Source organism: Siphateles boraxobius, unplaced genomic scaffold (genome assembly GCF_051911475.1).
Source record: "Siphateles boraxobius isolate OS27281-9 unplaced genomic scaffold, OSU_SipBor_1 12, whole genome shotgun sequence".
Lineage (NCBI taxonomy): Eukaryota > Metazoa > Chordata > Actinopteri > Cypriniformes > Leuciscidae > Siphateles > Siphateles boraxobius.
Genome location: NW_027508722.1, coordinates 17,040,256 through 17,053,935, shown reverse-complemented (window position 1 = coordinate 17,053,935; position 13,680 = coordinate 17,040,256). Strand labels below are relative to the sequence as shown.

At 44.3% G+C, this 13,680-nt stretch overlaps 2 protein-coding genes across 2 annotated transcripts in view; both read right to left on the bottom strand.

Annotated features, from left to right (window-relative positions):
• The window catches only part of mrpl13 (mitochondrial ribosomal protein L13), a 293,506-nt gene that overhangs the window by 60,966 nt on the left and 218,860 nt on the right, over positions 1 to 13,680 (bottom strand). The gene's annotated exons all lie outside the window — the stretch shown is intronic.
• The window catches only part of sntb1 (syntrophin, basic 1), a 46,622-nt gene that overhangs the window by 2,680 nt on the left and 30,262 nt on the right, over positions 1 to 13,680 (bottom strand). Inside the window, exons 5-6 of the mRNA XM_077209572.1 lie at positions 10,216 to 10,412; positions 173 to 363 (exon numbers count right to left, since the gene is read on the bottom strand). Coding sequence (XP_077065687.1) covers positions 173 to 363; positions 10,216 to 10,412 — 388 coding nt within the window. The remainder of the gene's footprint in view (positions 1 to 172; positions 364 to 10,215; positions 10,413 to 13,680) is intronic.

The window sequence follows — 13,680 nt, the reverse complement described above, 5'->3', positions numbered from 1 at the left end:
TGAATCAGATTTATTTAGTTATGAATCAGTTCAATGAAGCTAAATAAATTATTAGATCAGTAGTTAATTATAGTTTTATTTTTTAATCTAACTTAAATAATAGCAAAACCTAGCACTCTCAGCATGGATGACTAATTTTGTTGCTGCTGAATGAACCTCAGATTTTACTCACAATTTCACCCTCGTTTCCACCAAAATCCAAATAGAGGATCCTTACGCCATCGTCTGCAGACATCTTCAGCTTTTCAAACGGGTAGCTGAAAAGTGTCTGTGCCAGAGAGCTGTTGTCTCCATCTGCTATGACAGAGAAACCTTGCTCATAGTGAATGACCAACCGACAGTCCTGACCCTGATACCTACAACCTGAAGGAACAGAAACACACAAGCTTTAAAGAATATTCCAAATTCAATACAGCTGTCAAAACTATGAGTACCATAATATATATATATATATATATATATATATATATATATATATATATATATATATATATATACACATACTGTATATATTTGGACTTGTGATACTAGAGGGTTAAAAAGCAGAAAACTGACATTCGTATTATTTTAAAACGATACTCGGTTACTAACGTAACCTCGGTTCTCTCTAGAGAGGGAACGAGTATTGCGTAAGTTTAGCTTACGCTACGGGAAAGATTCATCTTCTCGAGATACTGAAGCCAAAAAATTATCCTTAATTTTGTATTCCTTGTCAACGCAGTGCAGCAGCTAGCAGACCTAGAGCAGGCCATCTCGCATGCTCATTGGCTGCCCTTCGGGCAACTGCTGCAGCCTACCAGTGAGCCCGGCGTGACGTCACGCCCAATGAAGGGCGCTCACGCCTTCATAGCGTCACAGCCCGCCAGAATGGGCGTGGCTTAGCGTATAACACTAGGGGCTGTAGGCTGACTTCCCTGGTTTTCGTCGACTGAAGCGAAGTCGCTCGTGGCGCGAGCACGGCCGGTTACGCAATACTCGTTCCCTCTCTAGAGAGAACCGAGGTTACGTTAGTAACCGAGTATCGTTCTCTTACGAGAGGTTCTCTCGTATTGCGTAAGTTTAGCTTACGCTACGGGAACACTTTGTCAACGCCGTGCGCGCCAAGCATCCACATGAGACCCCGAGCTTTCAGGGGAACCCCATAAGTGGAAAAAATAAGGTGGTCAGCCACGCGGGCCATCACTTGTACATAAGCACACATAGGGAATACAGAGCAGCGCGCCGGTCTGTATAGGCACATGGCACATACCCTACTTAGTGCAGCTCAACCAGGAGAGCTGAGTCATGTGAGAGTGATCTGAGCAGGAGATCTGGGCAGAATACACCTCTCCTTCAGACTGACAACAGTTTAGCCTGCAAGGCAGGAACTTCTAGGTTATAAAACCTGACAAAGGTAGACGGGGAGCTCCAGCCCGCCGCTACACATATGTCATGGATAGAAATTCCACTGGACCATGCCCACGAAGAGGCCACGCCTCTCGTGGAATGAGCCCTGATGCCCAGAGGGCATTGCAGACCTTTTGACGCGTAAGCGGCCGCTATAGCGTCTACTATCCATCTGGACAGGCTCTGTTTCGAGGAGGCGAGACCCTTGGTGCGCCCACCAAACGAAACAAAAAGCTGTTCCGAACGCCTGAAAGAGGCGGAGCGCGTAATGTAAAACCTCAGATGCTGGGAGAGCTGACAACGAAATAACTTGCGCTCTGAATGGAGTGCCCATCACTTTAGGGACATAGCCATGTCTAGGTCTGAGGATGACTTTAGAGTCATTCGGCCCGAACTCAAGACACGACGCGCTAAAAGACAGCGCCTGCAGGTACCCCACACGTTTTACTGACGACAGTGCAATCAGAAAGACGGTTTTCAGTGATAGATATTTCAACCCCACGGTGTCTAGTGGTTCAAATGGAAAAGCTTTCAGGGCCTCGAGGACCAATGAAAGATCCCACATGAGAACCGACGGGGGTTGCGGCGGATTCATCCTTCTAGCTCCTCTGAGGAAGCGGATGGCCAACTCGTGTCTTCCCAATGACTGGCCGTCCGTCGATTCTGCGAACGCTGCCACGGCCGCCACGTATACATTGAGCGTGGATGGGGACCTTCCCTTATCCAACAGCTCTTGTAGGAAGGTGAGCAGATGCGCCACCCCGCATGTCCGCGGGTCCAGACCTCTGTCGGTGCACCATCCAGAGAAAACCGACCATTTAGACGCGTAGAGCCTTCTCGTGGAAGGGGCTCTAGACTGCGTGATCGTGTTCATCACTCCTTCTGGCAGGGCAACGAGTACCCGTTGATCAACCATGCATGCAGAGACCAGCGCTCTGGATTGGGATGCCAGATCGTGCCGCGAGCCTGAGAGAGGAGATCTGCCCTCACCGGATTCGGCCACGGAGCTGTATGTGACAGCCCTGCTAGTTCCGGGAACCAAATCTGATTCTCCCAACGCGGGGCTATGAGGAGCACCGAGTGGCGCGTTTCCCTGATTCTCTTGATCACCTGTGGCAACAGAGAGACCAGAGGGAAAGCATATAGCGGGAGGCTGGGCCAAACCTGGGCCAGCGCGTCCTCGTCCTTCGAACAGACCGTCGGGCATTGAGCGTTGTCTTTTGACACAAATAGGTCGACTTCCGCTCTGCCGAATAGGCGCCACAGTTTCTGGACCGTTTGGGGTGCAGGGACCATTCCCCTGGGGGAACATTGTCCCTGGACAGTTTGTCTGGGCCGTCGTTCAAATGGCCAGGCACATGCGCCGCCCTCAGCGAGCGCAGGTGCTTCTGAGACCAAATAAGGAGGCGTTCCGCCAGATTGCAGAGATTTCTGGATCTGACACCGCCCTGACGGTTTACATAGGATACCACAGACATGTTGTCCGAGCGGACAAGAACATGCTGGTCCTGTATGAACGGGAGGAAGCACTTCAGCGCGTTCTCGACCGCTATCATTTCCAGACAGTTTATGTGAAAACCCTTCTCCTGGTCTGACCACTGGACAAAGGCCGGTCTGCCCTCGAACAGTGCGCCCCAACCCGAGTTGGACGCGTCTGTCGAGATGACTTTACGATAAGAGATGGTTCCCATCATTACTCCCTGCTGGTACCAGTCGGCCACTAACCAGGGCTGCAGAGCTGCTATGCAGGCCTGAGTCACTCTGATTTTCTGGCCGCCAGACACCCGGCGGGACACGCGAGAATTCAACCAGCGTTGGAGCGGGCACATGCGCAGTAGGCCCAGCTGGAGCACCGCTGCAGCTGATGCCATACAGCCCAACATCCTTTGAAATGTTTTCAAAGGGAGAAAGCTGCCCTTCTGGAAAGATGCGGCTAGGTGGTGAACACGGCGCGCGCGCTGTGTCGATAAACGAGCCGTCATGGTCACCGAGTCCAGTGCTATTCCTAAAAAGGAAATTGACTGGCTGGGCAGTAATGAGCTCTTGGTCCGGTTGACCGTGAGACCCAAGCTTTCCAGATGACTGAGAAGCACTGTTCTGTGAGATAGCAGTTCTGTCTCTGACTGTGCCAATATCAGCCAATCGTCCAGATAGTTCATTATTCGCAGCCCCTGACTTCTCAGGGGGGCGAGCGCCGCGTCCATGCACTTTGTAAATGTACGGGGTGCCAGGGACAGGCCGAACGGCAGGACGGTGTAATGATATACCTGACCATCGAAGGCGAATCTCAAAAATTGCCTGTGACGGGGTACTATCTGAATCTGAAAATAGGCATCCTTCAGATCTAGAGAAATAAACCAGTCCCTCGGGCGAACGTGCGCGAGGATTTTCCTGGTCGTAAGCATTTTGAACGGTCTTTTCGCAAGCACTTAGTTCAAATGTCTCAGATCTAGGATAGGTCTGAAGGCTCCGTCCTTCTTGGGTACGAGAAAATATCGGCTGTAAAAGCCTGACTCGCTCAGAGAAGGCGGTACCTTTTCTATCGCCCCTTTGCACAGCAGCTTTGCTATTTCTGCGTGAAGTAGGTGTGCTACTTCCGCATTCACTATCGTCGCGGTCCGGGCTTGAAAGCGCGGGCGACGGCGAATGAATTGAAGTGTATAGCCCTGCTTTATTGTGCTCAACACCCATTCTGAAATCCCTGGGATAGTTTCCCACGCAGCTATGTGAGCCGCTAGGGGGCGAATGGCCTCCGGGTTCAGACCGCCGCCATTTGCGGGCTTGTGAAACTGAACCGGAGCCGAAAGCACGGTGCGCGCGCTCTCGGTTCTGGGCAATGGCTGCTCGCTGAAAAGCCGAAACCGGCTGATTTATGTGAGATGTCCTAATCATAAGGGATGGGGAACAGTCTTTTGTCATTTTTTTGACGTGCGAGCAGCGCTCCGGGCGGGAAAGCTTCCTGTAAGCGTGAGCGCGGGCACGAGACTTACAAGTGTATTTGATGACCCGATCATAATGGATGGGGAGCGTTTTATTAATGCCCTGCGTTTTGTGATAACACTTAAACGCGCGGGCGGAGCCCGGGGGGAGGTTAGTGTTTAGCAAGCGTGAACGCACTCAGGCGGGCACGAGACTTACATTCATAACCTGCTTTCTTTTGTGAAAACTGACCCGGAGCTGAAAGCGCGGCGCGCGCGCTCTCGGTTCTGGGCAATGGCTGCTCACTGAAAGCCGAGACCGGCTGATTTATATGAGATGTCCCAATCATAAGGGATGGGGAACATTCTTTTTTTTTTTTTTTGTCTGTTAGTAAGTTAAGCGTGAGCGCTCCTGAGCGGGCACGTAACTTACATTCTTAATCTGACATATACTCACTTGAGATTTCTCTGGGTCGCCACGAGAACGGCGGATGTGTACAGGCGAGCGGGTTGCATTACCGGCTCGTTGGCTGCCAAATACACCACTGCAGTAGCCTTATCTAAGGGGACTGACATGGCGAGACATTTCGACGGCGGCGCGCAAGCCCGTCCGGGTCATGCAGAGAGCTCGAGAGGGCTCTGCATGACGCGAGGGCGGGGTAGCTCTCTTGTAACGTAAAGAGAGCTAGCCGCGTGCTCGGGGGTCGAGCAGAACTGGAACAGTGTTTGTACGAGGGCGCGCGCACGAGTAGTGGGCACGGGACCTACATGTAACACAGATGATGCCCGTCCGGGTCATGCAGAGAGCTCGATAGGGCTCTGCATGACGCGCGAACGGGGACACGAGGGCGGGGTAGCTCTCTTGTAACGTAAAGAGAGCTAGCCGCGTGCTCGTATGTGTCCCTCGGCCTCATTCTCAGATGCGACGGCAGTGAGGCTCGTGAGCGGCAGCTGCGCGTCGGTGAGGAGAGGCGGGGGGTGTTGAAGGCTTCGAGTCGAGCCCGCAGGGTCGACAGCGGAAGCGCTTCACAGCCGGAAGTGCGAGGCGTCTTAAAAAAGACACTCGCTGCTCTTTTAGAATACGTTTTAGAATAGGTTTTAGCAAGGTAAAGGATACGTCGCCGGATAGCGTAGCTCGCACGGATGGCTGAAGGTGGCGAAGACGGCCGGCTTCCTCAGCGCTCTCCTAAGCTGGCTGTCCGCTGTTCGACGGCGGCGGTGGCTTCTCTCAGATCCAGCGATGCGAAGAGCTCGCTGAAGAGACGAAAAATCAGGGAAGTCAGCCTACAGCCCCTAGTGTTATAAGCTAAGCCACGCCCATTCTGGCGGGCTGTGACGCTATGAAGGCGCGAGCGCCCTTCATTGGGCGTGACGTCACGCCGGGCTCACTGGTAGGCTGCAGCAGTTGCCCGCAGGGCAGCCAATGAGCACGCGAGATGGCCTGCTCTAGGTCTGCTAGCTGCTGCACTGCGTTGACAAGGAATACAAAATTAAGGATAATTTTTTGGCTTCAGTATCTCGAGAAGATGAATCTTTCCCGTAGCGTAAGCTAAACTTACGCAATACGAGAGAACCTCTCGTAAGAGAACACATACAGCAATTATTTAGTTAAAAAAAATCTGTGAAATTGTCCAAATCCTTTTGAGGTGTGACTACTTTATTTGGTGGATGAAAATTGGCCCCACCTCAACTTTACAGATCTAATAATAAACACGTTTACTGAATTATTCATGCAGATGCTTTCACATCTTCTAGAAATATATTTTTCAAGTACTTTAAAAATAAAGATCAAGTATTAATGATTTTGAACTGCCTTTCTGGTTGGTAAATCCAAGCAAATTTCATTAAGGTATGAATAAATTGGAAGTGTATTCCATCTGTGAGAAGAATGTCCTTTGAATCCTGATAATTGGTACATAATTTACCACCAGTAATCTCTGCCCAATACCTCCCTAGTTCCCTCAAATACATCAGAGGACTCCATATATCTAGTATCACTGCTGATACTAGATATCAGTCCGTTCAATTACAGCTCATCAGGCACCACAGGATGTGTAGAAACCCACTGTTACCATGTCTATTGTGAGTGTGCCAGAGATCCACTTCTGCTGTTACCTCCATTTCCCCAATAAAGCTTCCTGAAACGCTCTTTGACCGGGTAATTGCGAGGCTAGTGTGATCTTTTCACATTGTGTATCTCTGAGAAACCCCTCGGCTCTGGCTACAACCCAGTCCATTAGGCTGATTAGATCATCACAGCAATAAAAAAGCATCTTATTCTGCAATTTACCCATTAAAGCTAAATTACACTGACATTAAATATTTAAACACCTATTAATCACTTACTTTGGGTGAGGGGGCTGATTTCAGAATACTGTTCCCATGTCACTTAACAATACGGTAACCTTATCCTCATCCAAACGGCTTGATCTTCAGAACTGAGGGACTCTTTCCCACCACATGGGCTTTTTAGGCACAAACTGCATCCTTTTTAACATGAATGGACTAGCATAGGAATTTTCTTCTTTTTAACTGCAATAGCTTTGCAATAAAGGCCCCGATATACTTCAAGCAAAATCGAAGAACTGTTTGGTTTAAACTTTATACAATAGATTACTTTCAACTTTAAAGTAATCTATTGTATAAAGTTCTATATAAATAAACATTACTTTGTTTAATGTTTACTGACTGGAGTGCTAAATTGCAGAGCATGTGCAAACTCATCTCTATGAGATGAGTTTTTTCTCACCACTGAGATATTTTCTCACCACTGTCATTTTTGATGCGTGTTTATTTTGTTATTGCGAGGAAAGTGCGTACATATTCATGATCTAAACGCCGCTCTCAGCAGCGTGGGCAGCATTGGGATGTTCGTAAACAGTATACAGCTGCAAAGGTATTTCCAACTTCTTTTTACCCCTAAACGAAGACAGAAATAGAACTTCGCTATGAGTATATCGGGCCGTTTCTCATGTGCCCATGCAGGCTTATCTTTTCCAAATCAAGAATAATAACACATTTACTTTAACACTTTTAGTCTATGTGCAATGTGCTCTACAAAGCATAAACATGAAAGTACATCTAAATAAGTTTCATGTTTGTATTTATTTATATAGCGCATTTAAAAACAGCAAACATGGCTGACCAAAGTGCTGAACATAAGACAAGATAAAAAGACAACAACAGCCACACATTCAAGACAAACTCACAATGAGTTAAAAGCTAAAGAAAATGTCTAATCTAATAATTATAAATCAAACAGCTTATCCATAAATCTTGTGGAATAACACTAACACCGGGAGGGCCGCGATCGGATTGGGTTAAAGTTACTCAGTCATTTGTAGTAGGCCGTCGATTAACAAAATGCTGAAATATATTTTAAAGTATGTCAGTGAGCCTCCGTCTTGTCTTTAATCGTCTTATTTTACAAAATGCTGAAATATATTTTAAAGTATATCAGTGAGTCTCCGTCTTGTCTTTAATAGTCTTATTTTACGTTAAAATATATGCATTATGATTATGAACAAAGAAACGTCATTATTTCCAAGCAAATAGGTGTTTTTGTTAATCATGTGGACAGTTGTGAATGGGGTCTCCCACACTGCTTGATCCACGGCCATCATTTCTTCCCTTGGCTTTTAGATTTTTGGGAAGGAAAAAAATTCCACTCCCCCATCCAAACTTTTAGGATACCGGGTATCAGATTTGCACAATCTATATGCAAGCTTCGGCATGTTCCCCTCGCTCGAAAGCTTGCCAGACGCCCAGACCTCCTGTGCCTAGTTATGGTTGCTAAGACACGACTGGCCAGTGGCGGTTTTTAAATAAATAATTTAATAATTCAAATAAATATTTATTTATTTTAACAGCAAAAACATGAAATACACTAAGGGTATGTTTACATAACAATAATGTTCTAAAAAAAATGCTAAAAAATGTTTCCTTTGCATTTTTTGCGTGCTTTGGACAATATTGTCAAAATGGTCCCGCGAAAATTATTTTTAAAACAATACTGTAGCCTATTATGCTGCCAGGCCAGTAGTTGGCGATATATAAAAAAAACTGCATGCCTATAGACTGAACACTTACTATGCATTTGCATTTCGCATTTTTGCTTACCCGGAGATGATAACGGTATTGTTTTCAAAAACTTGCACTTTGAAACACGTTTTCTAATTTTTTTTGTTTCTCAGACACCCAAAACGCAGTTGTCGTGTAAATCAACAGCCAAAATGCCTAAATGCCTTTTCTGTTTTTAGTTGAAAACGGTGTTGTGTAAACAGCTCCTGAGCTTTAACAGCCAGATTACTAAACATTTTTTATACCCATCCACACAGAGAACACCATAAATCTATTCAAAGGGTTGTCGAATAACAAATAAAACTAGTAATACTAAAACAGTATTACACTCTCATTTGGTCTTAGGCTATATATATATATTTATTTATTTATTGTGACTTTTTATCATTACAGCCTAAGAAAGGATTGTGAAGCTTGTGGCCAACTATAAAAGTGATATATGACGTCACTGATTTTTTACAGAACCTTAAGAAAATGAATCTTTGGAAACACTAATTCCCTGAACAGATTACAAGATTAGACTAAACGCAGGTAATGGAGCATCAGCTGCCAAATGGGCCTTTCCCATAAAATCCCAAATATGGAGCAGCTCTAAGATTCTGACACAAATCGAATCTTTTTAAGGGAGAGAAAAATGTCACATCGAGTCTAACGTGTTTTTCGGCGTGATAAAAGCGGTCTGGTTTGTTTTTGAGAGGATCTGCATCTGTTGCTCTCTCCTACAAACTCAAAGTAATTAATGTTCTCCCAATTGTATTAATTAGTGATTCTGGCATGTTGTAACAAGGTCAGTCTATTTTTGTTGTGTTTCTTTCAGTAGATTTTTCCAGAGTATGTCTTCCTACAACAACGCTAACGTGCTTAACTCGTGACAATAAAATCAACATTAATCATTGCTCAGTTTATTCTCTGTCTACTTGCCATTCTAGCACTGTATGTTAAGTGGAAATTATCTCAAAGCCTCATCTCAGAACATATGAAAATGTCTGACAGACGGGGAAAACCACGAGATATCCAAATAAGGCGCGGTGATCTCCAGGGGCTTTCATTCGGTCCAGCAACGGCAGATCATTTCCTATCAGTCTAGCCTAAGGGACTGCCTGAGAGCTTCAATTCCCAGAATGCTTTGCTCGGTGCCCCTCGCCTGCTGCATTGAGACCACACAGGAACTCTGCCATGGCATTCCATTCTAAAAATACACTCTTTACTAAAACGACTTCAGTATAAATAACATACATCCAAAAGTCAGAAATATTGTAGTGGAGCACAGAGCGTTTGGGAATTCAGAGTACAGTAGGAGCCACCGACCATGACATCAGACGGCTCAGACACATTTATCTTTGCATAGAAGCTTGCATGTGACCACAAATCTACATTTGACACAAGTATGAGTATAAGAAACTATAGCTGAAAAACTAATGTAAAAAGAGGAAGCTGGATAAAAGAAAAGGCCATCATTCACTTATTGTAAAGTTCGAGACTAATGCTAACTGAAACTGAAAACAGGTGAAAAAAAGGATACAAATGTGTAAAATATTTCACTCTGATGCAAAAAGTTGGGTCATTCATCCAAACAAGTTTGGATATCTGAATACATTTTTTTTTTTTTTTTAAGAATTCTTTTGTAAATAAATAAATAAAATAACCTAGTAAAGAAATGACAATTTATCCTGGTAAAGAAATGGCAAATAATCCTGGTACAATAGACCACTTCAAAAGATGCGGTTTCATTTTAAAACCTTATTGTCCATGTTTCTCATGCTGAGAATTATTCCTAGCTGTGAATAGGTCATAAGACGTGAGAAAGTAAGTAGTAGTAGGATCCACTCACTGGTAGTGACTTCTCTGATCATCTCGGCAGATGCGTGGCAGCCAGTGACTATGTGTCTGGTCCAGATTGACAGGTCCTTGCAGGTCTCTGCTCTAAAGAGGTGGGCTTCGATACCCAATCTGGTTCCCGTTCGTGTAGCAAAGGACAACTCGCCACCAGGCTGTGGTGAACCCTTATCTGGACCAGAATGCACCAGCCTATGATCAATAAAACTCAACATAAGAGATTTGTTTTCCTGTTGTATCATCATTGGCATCATTGAGGAACAGCCTCCAAACCCAAGCTCCAAACCATTCCATATTCCTTTAAAGCAGGGCTTCTCAAAGTGCGGTCCGCAAAAGACATTTAGGGCCCTATGATTTCCGACAAAAAATTGCGGAATCAAGTGATAAAAATGGAATTTGCGGTATAGCGTGGAATGTCACAGAATTGGGCAAATTCTGGATGAATAAATAAAAAGTAGGCCTGTACACTTAATCAAACTGCAATATGCACTACAGGGTTCCCACTCTAAACCAAATGTCAAATTCCCTGACTTTCACTGACTAAAAAGATGAATTTCCATGACCTATAATATGAAAGTAAAATAATGCCAAATGTTTTTTAAACAAAAAGCCTGTTGAATTGCAGATGTAAATTAGCCTAAGGCTATAATCTGACATATTTACATTTGTGAAAATGTTCATTAATATGTATTGTCCCTTTTGTTTTTTCGAAAAAAAATTTAAAAAAAATTTACTACTTGAAAAAATATGCATTGCATTAACCCTGCTTGTATTTTAATGCTTTGTATTTTTAGGGTTTGCATTTTTATGGGCTGAAATTTAGCATGGTTGAATATTAAGCTGTGAATATTTAAATTCAAAACATTTCAAACACACTTTCATTAGTCAAATTTCAATAATCCATATTCACCTTTCATATTTCACTTCCAAAATATTCAAACTGATTAAAATACAACCTATAATATTCAACAGGCGGATTGAACCAATTCAGTGGTTCAAATTCGACAGTAAATTCAACGTTGACGTCCAGGAACTGCAGGAAACGCAGTAGATTACTGAGCATAATCTCCTTCTGCTGTCAGTCGACCTCACCAGCAGGGGGTGCAAGCGCGTGTTGTTGACGAAGACCGAGCAACAGTTAGAGCAAGCCATTCATTCATAAATACTCATTTACAACAATGTAAGTGTATCTGTGACTATTATGTTTTATGTGAAATTCAGTGTCTTCACGATTACTTTTCCTGTGTAGCCTACATGCATCTCTACCATGAACGAGATTATAATGTTATTCCACCGATACGGATGTATACAGATCCAATGTTACATTTGAGTTTGACATATCTATTGGTTGTTTAGTTGCCTCAACCTTATATTGCGGCAATTGTGCTTCAGGCAGTAGCTACTAGGGTTTCCCTCAATACGTCAGGATTCCCCTGCTGGACATATAAAGCGCTTAACGTAGCTTAATGGACTAATACAGTGATATAAAAGACCAAACTCGCAGGCAAGCAGAAGCACTCAGAATATGAACTTAACGCCCAAAGTTTAAAGCTGCGCGTTTCTCAGTGATACTGGCATAAGTTGGCTTGACATTGGACATTCGCACATTTAAGGACCGTCTCTAAAGTAACATATGACATTGGTAAACACGTTTCTAACTTCAATAGCATTTGAAGAGAACAACTTGCAGTCATAAAACCAACTGTTAAGTGTTCATGTAGGTGTCAGGCATAATGCGCAATTTATTCAAATAAATTGAAGTTTGCTATTGAAGTTAGAAACGTTTAGGCCTATAGGACTACCAATGTTACTTTAGAGACGGTCCCTACATGTGCGAATGTCAAGCCAATTTTACATTTAGTCTTTTAGCAGACGCTTTTATCCAAAGCGACGTAAGTTTCAGTTAAACTAACAATATAGGACAACAATATGAAAGTGGTATGACCCTTCCCAGATTAATCGTGTATGTAGGAATATTAACATGTATGTGGGCATACTTATACATACATCCCAATAAGGTGCGAGTTTGGTATTTTATATCACTGTATTAATCCATTAAGCTACGTTAAGTGTTTTGTCCTGATGGAATGGGAATCCTTGAGTATGATGAGGTATTGAGGGAAACCGATTATAATCCCGTTCATGTTAGAAAAAGTTGATAACATGTAGCCTAATGCTGCGTTCACACCGGACGCGAATAGCGCGTCAAATTCGCGCCTACCACGTCTAGTTATACGCTTGACCACTTTGAATCCATTCACGGGTTTCGATTGTGATGCGCGTAAATTTCGCTTCAAACTTTTGTTTTTTTACGCGCGTCAAGAGCGAAATTGACGCGCTTAAAAAAACAAAAGTTTGAAGCGAAATTTACGCGCGTCACAATCGAAACCCGTTGGCGGCCATCTTTTTTATGTTGATCGAGCATTCACCGAGAGAGTCACAGCTCTGTATTTGCCACAGAGAGCAGAACGGTGGCGTAGGGGTCATCGTCGCCGTATTTGTGTCCACCTGACCCTTTGACCCAGTGTGGCGAGTTTCACCATTTGCTCGCTCCAGGAGCTGCGCCTGGATGACAGCCGCTTTCAGCAGTACTTCCGCCGGTCCCGCGCCCAGCTTGATGACCTGTTGTCCCGCATCGGAGCGAGGATCACCCTCGCCCTCATCCACCTAATCTGTCATTTATTTTTGTTTTGATGATGGAGCCAGCCTCCAAAAGTGATTAATCTGTCCTGTGATTTTTTTCTCTCTCACACACAACACTGTCCAGACATGAACGTATAATGCAGTATGTTTGTCTTCACATTATAATCATATTTAATATAATCTAGATATGGAATAAATGGCATTCAATACAAAATGAATGTCTATATATTGAAATCAAGTTTTATGTGATAAAATAGTTGCTTTGTTGTGCATTAGAACCATTACAAAATAATGTATTGAAGCATCCAGATACTTCACCACGTGACAGCAGCAAGCAGCTAGGCTTCTGATTGGTAAACGCGGCGCGAATTGACGCCAAAGTTCAGATTTTTCAACTTGGGCGGCAGACGCGAATTCGCGTCAAACGCGTGAATGCACAAAATGCACCATTCGCGCGTAACGCGCCAGACGCTCAATTCGCGCCATTCGCGCGAACTTGACGCGCGAATGAGGCGTATTCGCGTCTACCGCGCCGCGCTCCACGCCTCTTTCGCGCCGCAGGAATTTTTTACGCGCATAACGCGTCTTTGCATTGACTTAACATTGAAATCACTCGCGCCTGATGCGCTATTCGCGTCCGGTGTGAACGCAGCATAAGGCTACACAGGGAAAGTAACAATGAAGTTAATGAATGAAACATAAAAAAACAGCTTTTGTGCCTTTATCATCTTTTCCGCATATATACTGACCCAGATAATCATCACAAAAAACTTAATGCATGCTCAATTGTTGTAAATGAGTATTTATGAATGAATGT